Below are 25,231 nucleotides of genomic sequence, written 5' to 3'. Positions count from 1 at the left end.
CAGGGGGTTTAGAAGCCATTCCTATTACAAATTAATGGGAACTGGGGATCAGATCACCTGGGCTGATTGAAATCCCTCCTCTCCCATTCAGATAAGAGAATGTGTTTTTTTTATGGGGAGTGCCATCCAGCTAGCCGGTAGGAAGTTTTAAATTTAATATCACGTATCTTAACAAGCATGGCCACCATCAAGGCAGCTTAACTGCATCAACTTCCTCCATATCAGAAAGGTGTGGATCTGTGTGCAAGTTTCATGGAGATTGCTCCACAAGTTCAAAATTCAGGAGCAGTGAGTCCTGTAACTAAGGCTCAAGCATAAAACTACTTTTACTACCCTAGTTGAAGGGGCCTCTCTAATTTTACAGACACTGTATGAGCTTGAAAAACAAAATGAGTACTTGATTGCGTTCTGTCACTTAATAAAAAAAACATGCAGTTTAGAAGGACCATCTCACTCTACTGAGCTTCTAATGTCAATCATCTTCACTGAAAACAGTTTACTATTGTTATGACAGAGTGCCAGAGCTGATTGGAGTAGCATAGAGACTTGTAATTCAGTCGCAGTCTCAGTGTAAAACGTCTGCATGGCCTTGTGTTCTTCAGTTGGCTTGCAAAGGACGGCGTATGCCAGACAGCATCTCTTTTGAGATGCAAAAAGCCTGCATGAGTTTCTGTTCCATTTTGTGGGGCTTTTAGAACTGGAACCACAGGCCAGCACAGTTTTGTAATGGAGTGGCATTGCTACCTGATACAGATGTGAGGAGTAGAGATAAACCTCTGTTGTCCATGCATCCTCTTTAACACGGATACATCCTTCCTGTTGGGCATTCCGAGAGTCATCTCCAGGCCCTATGTTCAAACACTGCCTCCAGGTGCCCAGCTCACACTTCACTGAGAACCGTTTACAAGATGTGCTTTCCAGGGGAGGGCTGCCGTGAGTGGGGTCTGCTCTAGTCAGATGCCCTCTTCCTTCAGCATGTTTATATGTAGAAAACTGAACTGCCTGTGCAGGTATGTGCACAGTTTAATGAATTACTACCCAGTGAGGACACAGGTTTGCTTTTCAAATCCTTTTTCATTTATTACAGGTGTCTAGTAAAGAGTTACAGCAAGTCACTGGGCTCACCCTGCCAGGCTGTATGTTGTGCACCCCTGCTTTCAACCAGCCTACAAACAGGAGGCTGTGGTCATCTTATCATGTTCCTCTGGGGAGCTGAACTTGTCTAGCTCTCAGCAGTCTCAGTGGCAGTTCACACCAGAGACCTCTGATAACTACCCGGTAGTCTGGTTGCATCTGTTCAGGCAGGCAGATGTGCTACCTCTGTACCAGTTAGAATAGGAGGGGTTCAGAATCATTTGCATATCTGGCTTTTTCAGCAGGATTCAGTTTTTTCAAAGGGTGATGCTCCGTATTCCTTCACCAGCCACAGAATCATCTGGTTCACCTACAGCTTTGCTACATTCCAGCGTTCAGTGGAACTGGACAAAGTGATTTCATACCTTCTGACATGCTGTTCCTAAACTGACCAACATATCAGCGGGCACTTAGGTGAGCTCTTGTAGCACCCACAAACTGTAAATGGTTCCTTAGAAGGAAGTGGGAGAGGGAAAGGGGACTGCGGGGTGGGGTGCCACTGTTCCTTCTGGTTGTGCTCAAGCAGAAGTTCTGTTGACTTACTCTTCCATAAAGGAAGCTATTAATAAAAAGGAAAACACTAGCAAAATAATGAAACAAGTAGGAATTGAAATAGAGAAACTTGTAGCTAAAGTATTTATAGAATGCAAATGAACTTAGTACCTAAGAGGTGTTGTTGCCCATTACTCAGACAGATAAAGCCTATCATTCAGTGGCTTCAGAGAAAATTCAGGTATGTCTAAATGACAGCAAGTTATAAATGTAACTAATGTGTCAAGTATGGAGTCAGATCTCAAGGTCCTCAGTCAGAAACAACCCCACTGAAGTCCTTATACACATAGTTCATGTATAGCTTGCTTGTCTTTCTTCCCAAACAAATGCTTCTAGAGGAGATAGTAGAGTATTATATTTTTTTTTAAATCTCTGTAGCATTTTGCCTGCCAAAGATTGCAATAAGCATCCATAGACAGGGAATTATTATGCCTTTGTGCTTGAGATAGTACAGTGGTCTGCCAGTGAAGCAGCCAGGGTTTATAGCCACATCCATATCAGAGTCAAAAGTTTAAAATATAATTATGGGACTGCTTTGGGGGAGGAGGGAGAATGCATCAGGGTAGGTCTCAAATATCCTCACAACATAGTGTTATATACAGAAGAGTGGTACAGTTGTACTTTTCAGTGGAGGGCCGGAGTGGTGGAGGAACTATGGTTGACAACCCAGAGGTTGCAAGTCTGCCTGTCAGATTCCAGTAAATCTGCAAATTTTGCTAAATACGTTGTCACAAGGACATGAAAAAAGAAAGTACTTTTCGATAGGGCCGTGCAAACAGCAGTAGCTTGTTCTCTCTCTCTCTCTCTCTCTCTCTCTCTCTCTCTCTCTCTCCCCCCAGAATGACAGAGAAAAGCCTCAGAGTATCTGTGGAGGCCAGGAAAGTTAAACATGAAGCGGTAATTCTTTCCAACTGTCCTCCTCTTCCTTCCCCCCCTCGTTTCCAGCTCCAGAACAGGAGTTAGGAGGAGTCTTCATCGTAATAATACTGCTGCCCTGTTTGGCCCAAGTAGGCTGCCAGGAGTTGCGCCACAGGCTGATTGGCTCCATAATCCATTAGGAGGTAAAATGGAGGATGGGGCTCAGGTGTACACTTTTGCCTTCCCAAACACAGTAGGAACAACAGGATCTTTGAGTTCCCCTACTCAGAAATCCAAATCTACCTTTTCAGCAAGTCCTGTGTCCCAGAAGAAACTCTGCCTCAGCTTCCCCCCAGAACCATACTCACCCCTGCTTCTCTTGCTGTTTGTTGGCTTTGCAGCTGTGTATGTGTATACAGCAGAATTATTCAGTCCTCTAAATTGTGCATGTACAGTCAGTTCCAGAGACTTGCCTGAGATCACAGGTTCTTAACTTTGTTTTGCCCAGTGGCCTAATGCTCTGGGCAAAGGTTTCCTATTGTTTCCAGTTATCACTGCATAAAGAAGTCTAATAGCTTCCTTCATCCAGCCTGAATGAAGCGTGGATAAAGTTTTAACCAGGTGATTGTGGGTAGTTGATAACACTGAGCATAGCAAATACAAGATCTCAAAAAAGGGTTTTGTAAGAGTGAATAAATATTAATTTACAGAATCAACCTATAATTATATTTTTTGCCCCATTTCTCATTGTATATCTGAGTATTAAAAAAAAAAAAAGAAAAAAAAAAAGGACCAACATATGTTGTTCTTTCAACATACCTGAGGAAGGGGACTTTCCCATTTTAGAAATGGGCAACTGACCATTCAGAGAGGACCTCGGAGGCTGAACCAGTAATTGGACCTAAGGCAAGAAGGGAAATGAGTCAACTAAGCTTAGAATCAGTTTGAGGATAAACTAGAATGAGAATCTGTGTCACTTGGAAATATGTTGCGCTAGTCATTATACTCTGCTGCCTTATTCTATGAATAAAAGAGGGAGTTGAGGCCTGTGAAAAGTATGCTCAACTGAGTTAGGAGGTTTAGTCCTGACCACTGTAGAGGTTTCCCAGTAAGAATAGACTCTTAAAATCCTACTTTTAACTGGAACGCTTAATTTTGAATGGTGTTGGGATGGTGGAGCTGTTAACATTTGGGGGATTTACAGAGGCTAAAAAACAAACAAAACAAAAATGGCACCCCTGCACTGAGCCCAGTGCATTCCCAGAAACATCACATTAGCTGGATATGACTTGCCCAATGTCTGTATAGATCAGGTGCTTTAGGCCGTGTGTAGACTAGACAAGAGGTGTGTGTGCATAACACTTTAAAGTGGCCTAAATGTTTTTGCACCGCTTTAATGGTGTCAGTGTTTGTATGCCTCAGCGGCATATTGCACATTAATTCTAGCTGCTGTAGGAAATTTGGCGGCGTAATGCGCCTTAAACTCCTTTGAGGAGTTTTAGTTTGCTGCCCCTACAGTCATGGAACGAAGCACTGGGCTCTGTGCGGCTGCACGGCTCTGCAGAAAGCCCTGCAGGCAGCCTGGCAGCACCCCAGGAAAGCAGCGTCCCCCCCCCCCGAGCCTGCCTGCCTGAGCTGTGTGAGGGCCCGATGTTTCTCTCCACGGCTGCAGTGCCTTCCAGGACCGCCCAAGCTGGGTGCCTGTGGGTGGGTGGGTGCCACCAGGAGGGTGGGGGCGGGCACCGCTGCCATGGAGGTAAACACTAGGCCCACCCCCACCCCCCTAGCCCATGAACTGCTCCACTCCCTGGTAGAGCCCTCTCTTCCCCAGCAGAGAGGCAGGTAAGCCAGTGGGGTGTGTGCACGACATGGGGGTTTAATCAGCCGTAAATTGAAGCGTTTGTTTGTTTGGTTTTTTTAATCCACCGCTTCAATTTAGGGCCCCCACTTTGTCTATGCATGCCCTTAGTGGCATTTTTCTGGCGCTTTTATTTAATAGCTGATTAAATCAGCTATCGGATAAAAGTGCCAAAAAGCCCTGCTTGAAGCGTGCTGTCTATACAGATGCTATGGAGCTGGGTTGAATTAAATGCTTTGCTTCTTCTGGTAAAGCTTGTTTTATTATTTTTTTCCATGTCTTTCAGGGCCCTGAGGCACTGCAACCATATTTGAATGGAAGCCTTAGTCACCTGCTTGCTCTAGGTCAGGGGTTCCCAAAGTTTTTATGCCACGGCCCAGCAAACCACGGCCCAGAAGTCACAGCCGACCACGGCTGGAATTTCTGGCTGGAAGACAGGTAAAAATAATCCCACCCCCTGGGTGGGAGGGCCACGGGCCCTGCAGAAAGAACTGTGATCTCTCCACCTGGATTTGTGGGGCTGTGGTTTGCTGAGCCGTGGCCGCTTCTGGTCCAGTAGCTGATCGCATTGCGGAGCTGCAGGTGACCTGCTGTGGCCCAGGGATTGAGAACCCCTGCTCTAGGTCATTCCACACACATATATTTTGAAACTATGACTTGCATGCAAGACACCAATACTTATTTTCCAACAATAGTTTGAGAGTTGATTCCTCTTGCATTGCACATTATATTTATATCCCTGTCACGTAGGTTTGTTGAATGTGTTGACTCTTTAAGTCAGTAAGTTCATATTCCAAAAAAAGAGACCTTAGGCATGTAAATTATCAGATGTGTTCAGCAAACATAACTTTTGTATATGGGGAATCTGCTTTGTGGTCTTATACCATGGTGTTAAATGCTGCAGAATAGAAGCCTACTTTTTGTTTAGCTACACTTCCAAACAGTGAGGGGAAAAACCACAGACCAACAAAAGAAAAACGTAGAAAATTTTGATTGAAAAGGAAGGTTGAATCAGTTAGTTTTAGATGCCATGCTGACAAGCACTGTATACAAACTCTCATATAGAAAGGGATTTAGACTAGCCAGTGATTCACAAGTCAGCTAACCATTTCAGGTTTTCAGACACAAATGGACTTCATAGTGCAAACAGCAAAGGCAAATCAGGTATAAGAAACATTAAGCTAAATTTGTCACCATAAGTGAAAAGCTGTGATTTTAAAGTGAGATCACAATTAGTCAAAGGTAATCACTGATTTTACAAAAGGATCCTAAATGTTGTGTTTGTGTTCACTGGTTCATTCCCTCCCCAAGTACCCACTGTGGAATAAGCTAGTTGATGGCTAAAAATGGGATGACTCAAACATAAAACATCTGCATTAAGATGAGGAAAGTTCTAACATGGGTTACTGTGCATATTAGGTGCCCTGAACATGGTTATCCTTCATGATGTAGTCCTTCTCTTCTGTGTTCCTTGTTCAGACCGCTACAGACTTGAGTAACAACTGCCAACCAGGTTTTGTCCTTGGTTTTGGAATATAAGCACTAGGGGGATGCGTTTGATTTTCTGAGTGTCTGTCATTCAGGGGGACTGTGCATTGGAGGTGGCTGTCACCCTGCTGCATAGCAGCCCCTGTCTGGTTGCTCTGGCAGCGTGCTATCAGGTCCTTGCTCCCCCTGCTGGCTCTGTTAACCCTCAGCAACACCAAGCCTCTGTGCTGTTTCTCTTGCTAAAGACAGCTGCTTTCACTGAAGCTGAGAGCTGTGCTGCAGGTGGCCTGGCTTGGGCAATCTGTGCTTTATACTGGTGATAACAAGGCAAAGCTGGGACAATCCTCTCCTGTGAGAGGTAGGTTGTCTTTTCAAGAGGAGGACAAAGGGTGGGGAGGGAAGGGAAGCTGAGCTGAGTTGAACCAGAAACAGAGGTACTTGGGAGTTGTTTTGGACTCCTCCCTTGAATATATTGGTGACTGTGGTTATTTTTTCTGTCCCTGCTCTTTTTCTTCTTCCTTTTCACTCTTCAACTAGAAAGAAAATTTGCAGGGAAAACATAACCTGAAAGTCACTAACCTGGCCAGCCAGGCCTCTTGAAGTTCCCTTGCCTTACTCTGGGCCTTGTTGCTCTGGTTTCTCTAGAATAGCTGTTCTTATACACCAGCAGATCTCCAGCTTCCCCTGGCAGTGCAGACTACAGTAATTGCTTTTAAAGCCACTTCTGTTCTTCCTTGGTCTTCCTTTTTTGGGGCACTCAGCATGTGAATCAAGAATTGGGACCTATGACTTTAACAGGATCAGGGTCAGGCCTCTGCTATCTGGAACTGTAGTGGAGAGGGTTAGGAATCTGACAGATGCGATACCAGCAAGCTAAATGTTGCAGCCAGACTTTCAAAGCATCTTGTATAAGGAAGAGCTCTAGCATCAGAAAAATGGCTGCTGAAGTCTTTGTGGCTTTTGAACTGTTGTGTTGCTTTTGATCCTTGTCTAATAATAAACATCCAGGGAAGTACTAAGAGTTCAGGCTTCCCAATATTCAACCTAACCCTGCATAATTTTTTACTTAGACTGCATAACCTGGTACAGAAATCATTCATATGGTAACAGCTGCATAATTGTTTTCCAATAAGAAGACTTTTTTAAGGTCTTCAGTTACATTTCTTAAGAATCCAAGTGCGGTGCAAAGGATTTAGTCAATGGTATTAGAAGCTAAAGGTGGTTTGTACTGAGTAAAGACTGCATGTTTGGTTCAGTTATTAAAGGATTTTGTATAACAATTGCAAACACTACAAAAGGAAATTTTTTAAACAAACTTGTATATAGTGTCTGTTTTTAATTGAGCTTGATGTTTTACCATAGTTTTCTAGTTAGGAGGGAAGCTAGTAAGCATAAAACTAATTCAAATAAGCAAAACGAAATAGATCTTCAACTGCTTTGAGAATTTTTGTTTCACTGTCAAAAACATATTTATCAAATGTTGTAACTTACTGTACAGCTTGGAAAGAAGACGATATACTTTTTTAAGGCACCTAAAGTATATAACTTGAACATACTGCTTTGCATATAAGCTATAAAATAAAGAGACTCCTCTAATAATATGGGTTCTAAAAATCTATTTTGTTTCTAAATCTTAAGTTTACTTCCATGAATCCTGAACAAATTGGCCAGTAACAACAGCAAATTAAAGAAGAGTTGAGGTTAAAATGGATTTGATTTGAGTCCAGCTAATGTGCCACAACATTATTAAAGTATTACAAAATTCTACATCGTAAAGGCCCAAATATTATTTCTTAAAGTTACCTTCTCAGTATCTGTTCATCTTAGGGGTAAAAAAAAAATCTCTTTTATTTTTTCTTTTTGCCAATTTCAGGCGGCAAGGTTAAGGATGGGTAGACTGGCACAGCAAAATCTGGTGTGGTGATGGTGAGTGATGAAGGATGATACAGCAGTGGGGCATTTGTTAGATCTATTTGTTCACTGTTGCTTCCAGACTAATTCTGGGGGGGGTTGAAATTGGAAGGTGTTTTTTTTCTGGGAGTGGGAGGAGGGATTGTTTTGTTTTTTGTATGGGCATTATATTATTTTCTGGGTGATACTAGGAATCTGATGAAAATCGTTTTCAAGCTTATATGGTTCACTTTGTTTATTTCTTACCTTTGTGTTTGGTTTTTTTTCCTCCCCCCCTCAAAAAAAAAATCATTTTCCTCTTCCATCACCTCCTTTTCAGTAATTTTACTTTTGAAAAGTACCAGACCAACAGCTGTGGGGAAGTCAGCAGTGTCATAGATACATTCAGCCTTTCCATTTCTATCCCCCACTTTTGCAGCGTACACTGAGACAGTTTGGTTGCCAATTTCCTTTTCACCCGCCTTTATTCTGGAGGACGGGGAAGGTTGGAAAGCCTATCAAATACATTTTTGACAGTGCTAGTTAAGTAGAACTGTCAAGTTACTATTCAGAGTTACTGTTCAGGATGGTACAACCTAGCCACTGCATTGGCAAGGATATGAATTAGAAATATAGGCAGTAATTAAACAGCTGAGCTTGGAAAAAAAAAAGAGGACATGAATTAATTCACAGATATGGATTGGCTACTGTATATTTTAGGTAAGTTTACTTTTGATAAGATGTGCTAACCTGAGATGTCACAAGCTCTAATTCCATTCGATTTCAGAAGGGGATGATAGGATGACATAGGAACCTTTTCTCATTCTTGTAACAAACTGTTCCTATCAAAATGATGCAGCACACATCCTTCTATTCAATAATCATTTTCTAAAACAGAACTGATATACTCTTAGCATTACCTTTCTCTTTTCCATTCATCCTGTCAATTCTGTGTGTGTACCTGCAGCACAAATAGAGATAAACAATCGAGCAATTTGATGATGGGTAAGATTCCATGTCATGTGATAGGTTATGAACAATTAGAACTACTCCTACATATTAGTAGGTTATAAACTGACTGTACATACTCAAGGAAAACAACCTGGATATCAGTATGGTGAAAACAGCTAATCAATATGAAGAACTGGTCAAAATAAAAGGTTGGGTTGGATTAAGAGAGGCATAGAGAATAATTCAGAAAATCTTAATGCTAGTCTGTCACTTGACAGCAGATTCCCATGTTGAATGCCTTGTGTAGTTTAGGTTCCCTTTACGAGGGATTAGATAATAAAGGCGGTAGAGGCATGAAAAGCCTTCCTATGGGGAAGAGACAGGAGAGGAATATATCCCATGAAAGGTATTGAGAAGGTTAGTTGGGCACCCACAATTGCCCCCTCGTAATACATAATCAAAAGGACATCTGACAAAACTGAAATGGTTAGAAATATAAGTACCAAGTTTTATGCTCCCCACGATTCAGAATTAAACTGAAATTTCTACCACAGGAAGAGACAAAGCACTTCAGATTTAAAAAGGGTATGCCTCCATATAAGGACACCCTCCACAATTACTGTAGCTCAGTTCAGGAGAAAAATTGGGACTCTTTACTGTGAATATAGATATATGCCCAACTACCTGCTGTTTGTAAGAGATTCGTTCTACTAGCCTGTTTCCTATTTCAGGGTTTGACTCTTCTCAAACCACTGTTAGGGACTAGTCTATCTAGTTTTGTATCTTTAGGACTGATGCAATTGAGCACTCCATGTGATACATTTAGGATTACTTTGAGAATGGTGAGACTTGTTATAAGTTGTATTATTTTTCCAAACTAAACTGTTTAGAATTTGCTGTAGTATTCTGTTCCATACAGATTTTTATGATGCCTTGCTCCTGGTAATATCCAGGGGCTTTCCAATAATTCATTCAGCAAGATGACTAATGTCTATATTATCATAGTTGTGAGGAATTAAAATTTATAAAGCAAAGGAAGTGTTTACTTACAATTAAAACACAGCTAAATGTCCTCTCGAATTCCTTCCCAAAAGCTTCACAACTCTCTGGGTCAAAATTATTCTCTTAAAAAATCTCTTCCCCTTCATCTAAGAAATTTAGTTCATCAAAGAAAATTACTTGTGCACAATAAGTAGCAATTGTTACTGTTACAACAAATACTATAACCTCACTTTTTAGTGCATAAAGCTAATGCAGTATATTTAGGACTGAAAGGCCGTTATCCTATTTTTGAAGATAGCATTTCAAAGTTACATTGCTGCAGAAGTGAAAGCAAGTTTAGTGGTGTACAGCTGTAGCCCGGCTGTACTGGCAGCCTTTACTGAGAACCAAAAACGAAACAGCAGGGAACATTGTGGAATCAGGATTTGAGCTACATGGAGCAGTATAGGGCAGGACTTAAGTGACTTGGCAGAATGGCGTGAGGAAGTTTCCCTGTGCGTTACCTGTACAATGCCTGGCTCTGTCTAAGCTCCTCAAAGCTATTCTTTCATGAGCACTACAAATTCAGTAATGCGCAAGGGAGGGCAGAGTTTGTTGGGGAAGTGGGGGTGTTATTGGTGTTTATGTTAGCAGTGGTACTGGTATTTCAGTAATGCAGTGGTGTTAGCTATACTGCCAACAACAAGCTATAAGCACCGAGCCCTGTTTCTGCTCCACTTTCCCTCAGCTCAGCCCCTTTCTGCTCCGCCCCATCCCTCCTCTCGATGCCACTGACATCAGCTTCCTGCTTTTCATGAGAACTTTTTTCCTTGAAGCATTAATACTCCTTCTCTAAAAGGACTATTTTCATAAGTCTGGAGCTTGGCATTTGGGTGGCTTTGGTCTCTTCTGACAAGCTAACATAAGAGGCTGAGCGAGCAGTATCATCATGATTTGTTTTATCACGCTGTGCCAGTATGCAGCAGTCTACCGATCTGACTGTAACCGAAAGTATTTCTGTGAGAGGTCTGTAACTGAAAGTTGAAGAGGTGAGTGTTGGCTTTAGATACTGTAGGTTCAGGCAGTTTATAAAGTAAGCAATCACTGTATTGTGCTGACTGATTGAATATTTTCAACTTCTAATACAGCTGTTACAGCATACTCAGGAAATGATGGTTCAAGTTTTGTGAAATAGAATAGTAAATAAAAATTCATAGTGTGTAAACTAGCTCTTCCTTGATTAAAGCCACAGATAAATAAGACTTTCTAGAGGCACAAGAGACATGACAAAAATAAAGTTAACTCTTAGCAATTTGCAGTAGACAAGTATTTTCAGGATAGGCAGTTTCTGACTTTTCAGAGGATTTACTAATACCAAAAGAAGACTGGTCTGGGATTTAATAATAATAATAATTAAGGAGACAGTGTAGCAGAATACAGTTAATGGAAAGACTCAGATATATATAACTTCATGTGTAGAAATACAACTACACATATCAGAGAACCCAGTCTGGGAGTTTAAAGGAGTCCAAGGTAGTTCCCTTTGAAAAATCCCAGCCTGAAAGCACTGGACCTAAGTTTGTTACCTGGATAACGTGCCTGGATATAATTATATTCATAATAAAGTGGAAATGACAGGTACTGTAAAACCAGAAGGAATGATAATGATACTGGGTGGTAAAAAGTAGGACTCTAGGGTTAGAAAGACATTTCAAATAAGCCATGAAGCTAAAACAAAATAATACAAAGGGAAGAACTCATTGATTTGTAGAAAATAAGCACCAATTATGAAAATACTCTCACACATTAGTATAATTTCAATTAGATTTCTCCCACAAATAATGTTTTAACCTCTCTTGTCAGCATTGGAGTCTATATCTGCTGTAAGTTTGTGAAAAATCAAATTTATTTATCAAAATTTGACGCAGTAGCACAAGGGATTGTGCTAAAACAAAAGTTATTTAAAAATGTCAGTCTTCAGTTAAAGAGCTTTGATTAACTTCTTTAACAGGTCTACCATTGCTCCCAGAAATGCATTCTGTGCATTAAGCAAAGTTTTGTCCTTTCTGTGTTTTGGTGAATTGTACCCAGAGATAAGCAAGTGACCTATCTGCAAGCTAGTTAGTGTGCTGGGGAACATGTATTGAATAACAGAATTTCTTCTTTAAGAAGGAAGGAATGTTTGACTTGCAAGGTGTAGTACTCTCTTTTACATGAGTCAGCAAGCATTTGTTTGTACCTTCTGACAGACTCTAGTAACTAACTGTGAACTGGTCAGTGGCATTTTGTTTCTGTTTTTTGCTGTTGTACAAAATTACCTAGGTCTCTTGCTCATTCTTTAGTGCCTGTTTTGTTCTCGCTGCCTGGAGGCAATCAAATTAATAAACATCTCTGAAGTTCTGGTGTAAAGTATTCCAAGCAGGATTTTTTAACATGCTCTTGCAATTCTGAAATGACAGACGGTGACTCCCATCAGAACTGTTCAGAGGATCTTACTGCTTTAGTAAGATCACTAAAGAGAAGTTGGTTAACTTGCCTGCTACAAAGAAAGTAGTAGCATTTCAGGTTGTAAACAAGAGGTGTTCATGTTGTTGTCGTGGGCAAGATCTTGTCCAATTACCTATGTTCCCAGAAAGCATAGGTCCTCCTGAGGTACCTGGAAAAGCTTTCCATAGCTTTCACTTGCGCAGGACTTTGCTTTACATCTGTAGTGAATTTGGGGGAATACAAAAATGTCCTTGTTTCATGTTCCTTTTAAGCAAGTAATATACACAAGGTTGCCATATTATAAATACTCTATATCGGGGTGCTAAAGAAATGGGCCAGATCTAAGCCACGGAGCCGTAGCATCAGGTGAAAGCTCTGGCACATGATGCCACCCATGGGTCTTGGAGCAGATCCACATGTAGTGTGCACTGAATCACCCCTGCATGGGGCTAGTCTGGGGCATGTACTGCATGTGGTACCCATGCTGCAGTGGCCCTATGCACTGGATCCAGCATGTGGGGCCTGTCTGTAGGACCAATCTAGTTCGTGGACCAGCCCCACACTGTTCATCTGACCCACTGGGCCTAATGATTTTGATCCCTGCTCTATATGGAATGATGATGATAGATAATCACTCACAAACAAGTAAGATTGTCTTCCAAGGATCTTAATAGTGAGTCTGCAGGTGACTCCATAGCCCAATTCTAGATCCACGTCTTGTTGCAGTGAGGACAGGTGTTTCCAGGAGGGATGGGCACTGTGGTGCTGCATTGGATGTTCTGATGTTCTTTTTGCCTGTTCCTCTTTTCCTGTTCTTTTTGTCGACGAGCTGTTTCAGAGTGTTGAGGTCTCTCCCAAAGAGTCTTCCTCCATTTTGTTCGGTCCTGACTGAGTAAGGGTCTTCCAAGTGTTGATGTTGATGTTACACCTCTTTGGGCGAATCCAGACGAGCAAGCACGTGCCTCTTGACCCGCCTCAGACCCCTTTGAGGTGGGGCAAAAGGCACATGCAGAAAGAAAAAATGTTCCCTGTGCTGCATGTTTGCAGCATGGGGAGAAAATAAGACCCCTATATGAAAACACTCTGCAGAAGAGCGCAGCAAGGCATGGTCCTAGACCGTGCACGGAGCCAGCAGGGAGTCAGTCCTCCAAAAGAGACGCTGTGGTTTCGGCCAGAGCATCTCTTTGGTGCTCCTGCTGCCCCCAGCCCTGGTGCTGTCCAAGGTAAGTGTTTGTGTGTGGGGGAGTGGTTCGTGGGTGAGGAGTGGCAGGGGGATGTCAAGGGGTTTGGGGAGTGGTGGAGGGGATGTCCCTGGGGCTGAGGGGGATGAGGACCTGGCCCGGATCTTGGCAGCTTGCTAGTCTGGCTTTGCACCAAAGCAGGTCACATGGCTCTGGGAGGTGCGCACAGGAGCCGTACCTCCCGGAGCCATGTGATCCGCTCTGGTGCAAAGCTGGATTAGAGAGCCACATGTGGCTGAGCCAGGTCCTCATGCCCTGCAGGCACAATGGGGCAGAGGTGGGACATGGTGCTCAGCCAGCCCTGGGGCCCATCTGCCACCCGGCTGGGCCTGGCCCGGCCCATGGTAACAGGACCCAGCACGGCATGTGGGAACCATGTGCCAGGCCCAGCCAGGTCCTGGGGCCCTTCTGCTGCCTGGCTGGACTGGGGCCGTGGCAGCAAGACCCAGCATGGCATGCGGTCCCTGCGTGCCGGGCCCAGCCAGGTCCTGCCACGTGGCTGGGCCATTCCTATAGCAGCAGGACCTGGCCTGGCATTCGGGGAGTGTGCGGAGCCCAGCCGGGTCCTGTCAGCTCTGGGGCTGCTTGTGCTGCCCGGCCAGACGGGGCAGCACAAGCAGCCCCAGGACCAGCAGGACCCACCTGGGCTCTTCATGCTCCCCGCACACTGGGCTGGGCTGGACAGCATGAGCAGCCCAGGGCCAGGAGGGTCTGGCTGGGCTCCACACAGTCCCTGCGCACCAGGTCGCGCTGGGCCAGGTCCTGTTGCTATAGAAATGGCCCGGCCGGGCACCAGAGCGCCCCCAAAGGCAGCAGGACCCGGCTGGGCCCAACACGCGGTCCCCACGTACCACGCTGGGTCCTCTTGCCATGGGCCTGGCCTGGCTGGGTGGCACAACAGCCCCAAGGATGGCAAGACCCAGCTGGCCCAGCACATGGTCCCCACGTGCTGCACTGGGTCCTGCTACCATGAGACTGGCCCAGTGGGGTGGCAGAAAGACCCCAGGGCAGCAGGACCCGGCTGGGCTCAGTGCACAGTCCCCCTGCTGCTGCTGTGAAAGGTCAGTTATGGGCCCTGGGTGGGGGGGCTGTGGCCCTGAGGGGGAGAGGGGCTGTGGCCCTCCAGGGACAAGCTGGGACTCTGGGCAGGGGGAGAGGGGAGTCCTCCAGGGTGCCTGGGACCCTGGGTGGTAGGGCTGGGGCCCTGTGGGTGATAGAGGCTGTGGCCCTCAAGGGGGAGCTGGGGCTCGGGGGGGGGGCTGTACCCTGTGGGGGCCAGGGGACCCACTCCTCCTGAGCAGTCCCTCCACAAGGTCCTCCACACCCACATCCCTCCCCACACACTCACCTGCCTTCTCCCACACCGCTTCCTACCCTCTTCCTGCAAACACCACATCCCCCCATCACATACCCATCACGTGTGAAGAAAACCAAAAGTGCATATATAGGTATTTAGAATTTATTTTTTCATGATGATAGAGACACTGGTAGGCTTCCAAATTGGTTTAACATTGTAAATATACCAACAAAGCATTGCCCAACTGATTGCTCTGTGTGTGTGTGTGTGTGCGCGCGTGTGTGTGTGTGTATAGAGTGGTCTTTTGTTTTAATTGTGGTAGAACATGGATTTTGGGGTATTTTTAAAAATGGATTTGGGATGCTGCTGCTGCACTCCAGCTGGCACAAGGGGTTGTGTCCCCATGTACCAATTTGCTGGGCCCCAGAAGCTCCTGAGAGTGAGTAGCTCTGAGCTGCTTGCCAGGGCAGCTTTTTATACTGCTGGGGATAGCACAGCTTCTTACTCCAGGCTCTAGTTCCCCCTGGCAGCAGATCTGGGAGGAGCCAGGCAGGGTTATTTTGCCCCAAGGTGGCACAATTTGCTCCACAACAAAGTGTATGTCCGAGCACATGTGCTGAGGCAAAAAGCCCTGGCTCAAATTTGCACCGCTTCTATTTGAGCTGCTGCAAGCGCACGTGCTTACATGTGAGGACATGCCTTTCATGTTTGCCTTCAGGGTGTCTTTGAAGCCTCTTCCTTTGCTCTCTTCTACTTTGCTGACCTTCTTTCAGCTGTGAGAAAAAGATTCTCTTTGGAAGGCAGGAGTCAGGCATGTGAGCAATATGACCTGTCAACAAAGTTGGCTTTGGATGATCACGACCTCAGTGCAGTTGGAATTTGCTTTGGCCAAGACGCTGATGTTTGTATGTCCGTCGTCCCAGCTAATCCTCAGTATCTTGCGAAGGCACCAGTACTGGTACTTTTCTGAGCTCTTGAGATTTCTGTATGTGGTCCAAATTCCCAAGCCATACAGCAGAGTTGGAATGACAATGGCTTGATAAACCAAGAGCTTCGTTTCAGCAAGGATGTCATGATTTAAGACGACTCTCTTACTCAGATGTCCAATAGCTGCACTCAGACATTTCAAGTGATCTTGTATTTCCGCGTTGATGTCTGCCTTTGATGAAAGATAGCTTCCAGGATAGATGAAGTGATCCATGTTCTCCAGCAATTCTCTGTTGATTTGAAGGGAGGGGAGGGGAGGGGAGAGGGTTGTTTCTCCATTTGGAGCTGGTTGGTAAAGGACTTGCATTTTCCTGATGTTTAGAGTTAGGCCAATACTCTCATAGACTTCTGAGAATACATTAAGAATTGTTTGGAGGTTTGTTTCAGATGGAGCAATGACAGTATTGTCATCCGCATACTGGAGCTCCATTATGGATGTTGTCATGGTCTCGTTTTGGACTTGAGTCTGTTGAGGTTGAAGAGTCTTCCATCCATTTTATACACAATTTCAGTTCCAGGTGGGACCTTTCTGTCAATGGCCTTGCTCTCAGGATCATTGGAACACACAAGCCTCTCTACCACTACAAGGTGGTGATCCCCAGAGAGGTTTATATGGAATACGGATATCTCACGTACTCAAAAGGGAGCTACAGGACTGGGGCAGGGGGCGCAGTTTGAGGGGGGGATAGGAGGTGAAAGCTCAAGTCCTGTATGTCACAGAATAAAGGTATGACAGTAAGTTAGCCAGGGTAGTGAACAAAATGAAACTCACAAAAGGAATTTGTGATGCTAGCAGTTGTATGATGAAATAAAACTAGTATGATAAAGCCAGGTACGTGGTAAGGTGGGGAAAAATTTGATAGGGTATATGCTGAAAAACAATTGCCAAGTGAATAGTGCAGCAGGGAAGAAGATAGGGTAAAGAATAGTAGAAGAAAGGGGTTATAATTGAATTCAGGTGGACTGTTTTTTGTTTGGCTACTTGTTTTGGCGCATACGTCCTGTTTATCTGTCAGCTAAGACCTCTTAAAATATTGCCTGAAGGGACTTGGGAATGAAATAGCAGCAGCATCCTCTCTACTGATGCATTTAGCTTTTATTTGAGCAATGGTTTGTTGGGATTGTAAAATGGAGTAAAATTAATATTTAGGGATAACATTTAGCGGAGGAGAAAAAACGTTTTTGTTTGACAAGGAGGACCCTAGATACTGACTTATGTTCTGAATGCTGTTGAAAATGCACCTGCATTTCAGTCTGAAACAGTTTGATAAATTTAGATGAACAATACAAACATGTTAACATACAGATGGGAGTTGGAGTCACAAGAACATTAGGGCCAAGTACTGAACAGGTAAGCAAATGAACAGACATTCGCTTGTGATTCTGGAAATGCCTGCAGTGGCCTCAGCCAGAAGCAGGTTAGGGGAGGGAGGGCGGCTCGAACATGCCTCCCTGCTCAGCCGGAGCAGACAGCTTCGGCCAAGGCTAGCGCTCTCATCCTGTGAAGAGGGGTTTGCAAGGGAGGTGCAAAGCACCCTGGAATGCTGGGGCCTGAGAGCTAACTTGAATCCGGAGGGTATCTGGGAGAGAAGTTCAATACACTGATTTAACTTAGCTCAGTGAAATCTGATACTGTACCTATCTAGGTTCATCTTAAACTAGTTTCAGCCATTTGGAGGTGGGTTACGTGCACTAGACTTCTGTTGTGTTACAGATTTCAACCAGTTTCCGGTCAGTCATACTGGTTTGTTAGTTTCTGTCCCTAGCCTATTGGTCTGGACTGGGCATGGTAATATTCATGTAGGGAAGTTTTCATAGCAATTTGTCCTTTTATTCTTAAAGTCACTTGTGAATCCATCACTCTTTGGGTTTGGTACAAGTAAAGACCTATTTTGTAGAAGTGAGTGATATCTTGGACATCTCTTCATGGGGAAATGAAAGTTGGGGTGCAGATGTTACAGATGGTTGGTGTTTCTTGATTGCTCAAGAAGCAAACCATGCTAGGAATTATCACCCAGTCTGTAAACTCCATTGTTGTGGAGATCACTAGAGTGTAGACAGATAGAACATTTAAAATGCTTTCACAGTGGTCTTTAAACCAGTATGAAAGGCAAGCATGCAGACATGTATGCCTAATAAACTGTTACAGAACTGCACCAAAATGTATCTGGAGGAATAGGGTATTGTTTTGAACCAGCATACCCCAAGTTTAAGCTGTATGCTTATGGCTTGTTACTAAGGTAATGAAACTGAACCTCCTTCCAGTCATGTCTTGATCTTTAGCCCTGAGTAGGATGCCTGATTTCAGGCATAGAGTTAGCATACAGAAAGGCTTGTGGTTATGGTTCCATGACTTTTGTGACTTCAGTGTTGCATGATCAACCTCTTGCTGTTGCAAAGAGTGTTTAACCCCTGGCCTGTAGGCCAGATCTGTCCTATGGAGTTGATTGATCCAGCCCTCAAAAGCCCAGAAATTTGGCAGTAGGGGAGTGGTGGTAATTAACACTACTACTGCCCCCCTTCTCTCTCCTGCTCCTCACCCTCCAGTTGCTAAATTTTCAAGCGCAACAGACTTCACAGTCATCACTTACATGCAGTTATAAGACATGCTTGGGATCTCGCTTGTATGTGGCAGGGTGCTTGGCTTGACTGGGCATACATGGAGTTGGGGACAGAGGATTGGGCCACAGTGTATGCATGGGTGGTCCTGGGACAGTGGGCCTGGAACCCTATCTGGGGCTGGGGTCATGAGAGTGATATACAGTGTGGGACTGGGGTGGATTGGGCCCACGGACTAACTCTGCACCACTCATTGGCCCATGGGACTAAAAAGGTAGGCACCACTCAGGTAGCATACTCACCAATGGTTCACCAACTATGAACCATTGTGCTTGCTCTTTAGACCAAACTTTCTGGTCCTTGTGGTTGTGAAGATAACTGGAAAAGCTGAGCAGGGCGTAAAACAACAAATTGGAAAAGTGTCACAGCCCGATTCACCTCTTGACTCTGAAAACTAAACGTAGTATTTTAAATGTGATCAGTGTTAACCTTCATAGCAGAAATATACAGTTAGTATGCCTATACTGTGTAGATAAACTGTTACCTGCACCACTTACCAAAAGCCTCAGCTTTCTCCTGTCAGGAATTAATTTACATTCCCCTGTCAGGTCTCTTCCTTTCTCTTACAGACTTCATAATTTACTTACGCATGCTGAGAAAAAGATGGCATAAAATTGAATATCATACCTGCCACACAGATTTTTTAATATAGAGAAAGATGCTTCAGGCTTTCTAGATAGTAGCTGCAAAGGACTGCAAATCAGGGGACTTCTGTACATTTTAGTTTCAGTACAGTGTATGCGTTTATGGATGCATCTTATGTATATATAAAAAAAATTTTTCCCCCCCATCAGTTGGTTACCAGTGAAGGCAAAACATTTTGACTGTTTTTGTCATTCCATCAATCTTAGCCATATGATAGTTGTTTCGCTGTGTGTTTGACTTGGCTACAGTACTGTGTGGAATGGAGTAGGGAAGTCCATCATGGATTTGTTCCTTCTTGGAGAGATCCCAGAGTGTTGTAGTAAGTAATTTCTCTTATAAGGCCTTCGGATACAGGGGATTCCATCAGATTCCATTTGGTCCATCTCTTTCATTCACTGTGTGAGTGGTTTGAAGTACAGTATGTACCTTCCATTGGGAGTGTGTACCCACCCTCTGTTATGCTTTACAGGCTGGTCCCATTAAATTAATTACTGTGCTGGATTCACCTGTATTGGCTGCAGTGTCACTGTCATCGTCAGTTGCCCTGTGGGCTATGTGTTTCCCTCTCTAATATAGGCCTCACCTCCGTGCTCCCTGCTTTGTAACCTCCAGCATAATATGCTTTACTTATAGTTGTGCTTGAAAACTGCAGTGTCTTCAGCTGGTGCAGAATGCATTGTCTCCATGTATGAATTGAACAAAGCGCTCTACTCTCAGAATTAGCTCTGTGTTTACTTACTACTATAGGGCATGATTCATGGGGCCATGTTCTCAGATAGTACAAATTAGCGTGTCACTGCCAAAGTTAGTGTGTGTTCTTGTTCCCTGGTGGACTTAAATTCCAGTGGGTTCCTGGGACTGAACTTGGACAAGTAGCTAGCAAATTTTTTAGTGGAAAATGTATGCCTCCCTTCAGTGTCTGTTGGGGAATAGAACATGACCTCAGGCCTAAATCCTGACAATGAAAGATGTATTGGTTTGGTCAGTGCCTTAAGTGATAATGATTATTATTTTTATGTAGTTCGGTAGTAAAGATTTCTTTGTTTATGTGTGTTCTATAGTAAGGAAGTTCTTGTTGGTGTTTTTTCAAATATATAAAACAAAGATAGGGGTTTGAAACCAACATCGTTTTTAAATACAGTCCCGGTGCCTCAGCATTCAAATTAGTTAGCCAATATGTGGCTGCTCATCAAGATCAGGATCCTGTGCAGGAGTTCACTCACATATACTGCCCATTGTTCAGAGAACATGTGCCTAGCATTTTTGAGAGGGTCTCACTGATCTTCCCCAGGTGAATGCTTTTTGAAATTTCCCTTATCAGTACAAAGGGGTTGTACATGCACTAGTGTGGAGCCTTTGTGCCATTCATAAAACAGACAGCCTGAAGGTGTCTACACTAGTGGATTTTGAAGGACTACAGGATGAAGTCTGTCTTGTTTGGTGCTGCTCAGATAGTTAAATTAAGAATTGAAAATAGCCCACAAAAATCAGGATAAAGCTCCTTCAGTGATGCTTTTTTAAAAGCTACTTAATAATAATATTTAAAAGCTGTTAAACTTTGCCCAAACTTCAAAACAGGAGAGGGAAAGGAATGTAATGGAAGATTCAGAGGAAGAAATTTGTTTAAGCTTTTATATAAATATATTGTGACATACTTTGAGATGTTGTCAATATGTAATTTGGTCTATTCTAAAAAAATGCAAGTGTTTTCGGGGACTATGTTGAACCCTAAATAATTCTGGTAATTGTGTGGCATTTTTTTTTGTGGTGTTTGTTTGTTTGTTTTTTGGTTTTGTTTTTTTTTTGTTGTTGTTACAGTCAGGTTTACTCTCCTGTCTGTGAAAATAACATGCACAGAAACAGGAGAAGCTAACTATAGAGAATAAGTCATGAAAGTGATGCTCTGGGCTTGTTTAAGAACAAAAACTGGAAGTGGTACAGTACTCCCTTCTTTGGATGAATTAATTTACATTGGTATAATAGATGCTTTATGCCAATACAGCCATTCCAGTGCAAGAAGGGGAATAAATTATACCAGATAAAAGGCACCTCTCTGCCCGTTGAATTTTGTTCACATTTATGGGTTATGCCAGTGTGGTAATTATGACTCTTCTCTCTGGCATAAACTACTTCACAAGTTAGCCTAGCTCGAGTGAGAGCCATGCTGAGCACTTTGAGAGTGTTGCCCAGAGTAGTTGCGTTAGCAGCTGATAAGCTAAGCTGTCTCAAGCTGCAGCCTGTACTCCCTGATGGGCCATCCAGTTTGAACTAAAAGCACCACCAAAGTTGAAATTTAGGGGTTTTATGAACACAGGACTTCAGAGCAATGTTAATTTAAGCCCTGCATCAGTGCCCCTAACTAAAATACTTACTGGTATATCAACACAAAAAGTGTGGGTGGGCCTAAGAAGTGGTGTTAAGTATGCGGAGTAAACGTGCAAAATAGATACCGTAATTTACTCGAACATAAGGTGACCTCCAAGAATTAAATTCTATATATGGAAAATTTATAAATTTGTAGTTTTCCAGTTGTAGAATCTAATTCGTTGGAGGCTTGCCTTGAGTTTGTCTCTTTCTCACTGCTGCAACAGGGAAAATAAATCTGGGAGGTCAGGTAGCCTATCAGTATGTTTGTCCAGTTTGGGCCATGTGTTTTATAATCACGCTCAGTGCTGGCTGCATTTAGTCAACTTCATAGTTGGTGAACCATTGGTGAGCATATGCTACTTTTGGCAGCGGTTTAGTGATAGAGTATTTAATGAGGTTTTCTTGTATGCAGTTAAAAGCCCCGGGGGGGTGTCTTTTTTCTCTTTGGTAGTTGGGGGGGAACCTCATTTTTTTTGGAGTAAATATGGTTTATGTATTTCTTTTTAATTACTGAGTTACTCTAATCTTAGGTGCTTCAGTAGGTGACTCTTGAGATGGATAAAGTGTGTTGAGATAAGAAAAAAAAAATCACACATCAACGTTTTTAAATATTGTTCCAGTACTAGTGTTTGTTACCCAAACAGGAACCTGAAAGTGAAACTGACTGTAAGGAAAAGTGAAAATGAGTTTAGATTTTTGTTGTCCCAGTTGGGAGACATGCCAGCAGTGAACAAAGAGAATAAATAGTGACAAGTAAAAATGGATTTTTAAAACTCTTTCACTTATGGCTATTTAAAGTGGAATTAGTTATTTAAATAATGGAGTGTGTGTGTCTCTGTGTAATTGATTCTGCTGCTTCAGAGGCTTGTCTGTACAAGGAGTTATTCAGGAGTAGCTATTTTACCTTCCTTAGTAAATTTAGAGGATGGGTTTAACAGCAAGCAAGCTCCATGTGTTAGGGATCTGCCATAGCAGAATTTCAATTATTTGCCAGAATACTGCAGAACCCCTTCACAGGGCAGCTGCCTGGCAATAGGGACCAATAGGGAACATTGACTATAGCTTGCCTTTAAATTCTTTAAGAGCATCAGGACCATGTTGAAAGTTGAAGACCTGGAGATAAAGTGAACAGATGACAGGCTGGGGAGGAGAAATTAAAAACCAGACTTTTGTGGTTGTTGATGATGATTAATAACAGATTTGCAGAGTCAGGTACCCAAATTCCATTGACCACCTTTGTACCTTTTAACAGCCTTGTCCAGAACTGTAAGTACTGCAACCTAATATGGTTGTATGATACTGTGCACTGTATAGATGTGTATACCTACTAAACACTAGAGATGTGTCATAGGGTAAGAGAAACCTCAATTAGCTGTTCAAGGTAGTGGTGTTGGGGTTAGGTAGAGAAGAAAGGGGTACTTTCCAGCTGAGTGTTTGAAATATATTAATTAACAGTTTATAGTATTCTTCCCCCTTACATTGCATGTGCGCCAGCAAGCATCTGCAGTCATAGAAGCAACTAAATCCCTTTTTTTTTTTTTTGGCCTGTTCTATCAGGGGCTTTCAAACCTATCTTTCAGGTTGAAAAGCTCTGGGTCTACTGCCCAGTAATGGGAAGTTGTCATTGAGAATGTCCCACCCTCCCTAATGAAGGCCTCTGACTGGTAACTTAAACATGTCTAGCAGATATTTCAACCCAGCAGCTGAGATGAGGATACTGTCTGTTGAGGTGCACAGGCCTTGAGCAACGATAAGCTCTTAAGGTCATTGTGAGTACCTGAATGCCTTTGTTGTCCCAGGAGTGTGGGTATAACATATTCCCGTGTAATGGGCAGCTGCTCTTAGAAGTTCCCAAGTAGCCCTTGGTTTCAGTTTCAAACAGAGTAGACTGTGGTAATCTTCTCTTGTAGTGACTAATGCATGGATAATAGAGTAAGGCTGGCATCTGAGAAGAGACATGCTCTCTTTTCCTAACATTTGTTCAGGCTTTCCATCAAGACATAGTAAAGGTTCCATAAGATGCCCCATGTTGTGAATCTGGAATAGGGGGAGGTAGACAAATATCTCACTAGTGGATGTGCTGTTGCCTCTGCAATTCTGCAGGTTCTTTTCCAAGGCCTGCTGATACTAGCTTTGTCTGATAACAGTGGAATTTCAGCTGTTTAGCTCTTATTTGGGTCATAATCTATTTGCTAGATGTTGACACAGCTGATCAACTGGCCTGTTTAGGGTGTGATGAATTGGAGCTCCAGAGGTGAACGTTGCCAGTGTACAGATCGCTTTGCAAACCAAATGCTCTGGCTACCTTTTTTTAAGGCCTTATGTACATATGTTTTCTATAGGCTAAAAAGCCAGTGGATGTGAATATTTATGATGTGGTTGTACGTGCTTTTTGCTGCAGGTTCAGTAGGTGGATCTCAGTATGTGCTCTCCTTTTCCACAAGGAGAATGTTCCAGAGAGGGAGGTCAGAATACCCTTTTGTGTTTGATGTGAGGAGGAGAGTAAACATTTTTGCTGGTAGCTGGCTTAAATCATCCATGAATGAACACGTTCCTTGAGTCCATTCAAATTGGTTGATTTACATTGCGTGAGGACTCTCACATTCTTGCACAGCTGGTGTACACCAGCTGAGGAACTGGCTTTTTTGATGTATGATGTGTAAGCAAGTATGTTTTCTATAATTATGATTCATAAAAAAATTAAAGCTGGTCAAGACTGTTTGGCAGAGTGACTGATCAGGACTCTGTCCTTACCAGATTGCAGTTTAGATATGTAAAGAACGTCTTGGTGTATTTTAAACAAAGAAAAAGTACCAAGAAGTAGTGAGCAGATATAGGTTGTATCAGCTAAAAACGTGGTACATGTACAAGGGCTTGTAAGCAAAGCAGCCCTGCAGGATTGTTTTTTTGTTTTGTTTTGTTTTTAACATCCAAGCATCTGCAGATGCACTTCAGAGCACCACATGGCAGGGAGAAAATCTCCCAATAGCTCCCTAATATCTAAGAGTTAAGGTGCTTCACCTTATTGAAAGAAATATCCTCCCAACTTATGAGGAATCCATGACTCCCACTTCAGAGTCCTTTCTCCAGATAACAGGTCTGATCAACTAATAGCATAGTACTCATGTGAGTGAGCAGGTTAGAAACAGCTTGTTAAGGACACAGAAGCTGAGATAAGTAGCGGGTTCAAATGTATTTAAGCTGATGCTTATACTAGAGCATTTTGAGGGAAACCTTTTGTGCTTGACAAGGTCTGTAAGGTTTGTGAGCAGCTGCTCTAGTGTGTTCTGTTTACCTGATGGTTTATTTGTGGTACTACGTGTTGTTTTTGTCATCAGTAGTTTGAATGACGGTATGGCTCAGGACTTCTGAAGGAACAATGATCATTTTGCACTTTTATAAGCACCTTTCACTTGAGGCTATCAAAGTGATTTGTAGACATCAGTGAATTAAGCTTTGCAACCCTCCTGTGAATTGGGTCATTGGGGCAAAGAGAGAATCTGAGGCTCAGAGATGTTAAATGCGACTTCCGCAAAGTTTCCTAGCTGGCCTCTGTGGATAGTTTGAGGAACTTTCTATTTTCTGCCTTCATCTCCTGACAGACATGAGGCTGTCTGGGCAACATATGCTAAAAGCATATATGATAGCAGGAGAATACACAATATTCATTTCAGGAATTTTACCTGAGTAAAGCAGAAGCATCTGGCTACAAAAAAATCACGGTAATGACTAAATAGAGCTATGCCCAATAGTCTTTTTAGTCTCTAAGACAGAAAAGTATCTACATTTGCTGAACAGCGTATGTTGCAGCATCGCCTACAGGTGATTTGAAGAAACTAAAGTGAAATTTGATATTCTTTTACTTCATGCATCAAA

The 25,231-nt window shown here is 43.1% G+C and overlaps 1 protein-coding gene across 11 annotated transcripts in view; it reads left to right on the top strand.

Annotated features, from left to right (window-relative positions):
* The window catches only part of BBX (BBX high mobility group box domain containing), a 198,007-nt gene that overhangs the window by 28,485 nt on the left and 144,291 nt on the right, over positions 1 to 25,231 (top strand). For 5 of the 11 annotated variants that reach the window (XM_090058178.1, XM_090058172.1, XM_090058224.1 and 2 more), the window contains one exon: positions 7,764 to 7,816. The exons of the other annotated variants lie outside the window; for them this stretch is intronic. In XM_090058178.1, coding sequence (XP_089914304.1) covers positions 7,814 to 7,816 — 3 coding nt within the window. In that variant the 5' untranslated portion in view covers positions 7,764 to 7,813. The remainder of the gene's footprint in view (positions 1 to 7,763; positions 7,817 to 25,231) is intronic. 11 annotated transcript variants of the gene reach the window in all.

The sequence above is a fragment of the Crocodylus siamensis genome, chromosome 1 (genome assembly GCF_052110815.1).
Source record: "Crocodylus siamensis isolate JL-2025a chromosome 1, ASM5211081v1, whole genome shotgun sequence".
NCBI classification, from domain to species: domain Eukaryota; kingdom Metazoa; phylum Chordata; order Crocodylia; family Crocodylidae; genus Crocodylus; species Crocodylus siamensis.
This window is presented reverse-complemented; position numbering and strand designations above follow the sequence as displayed.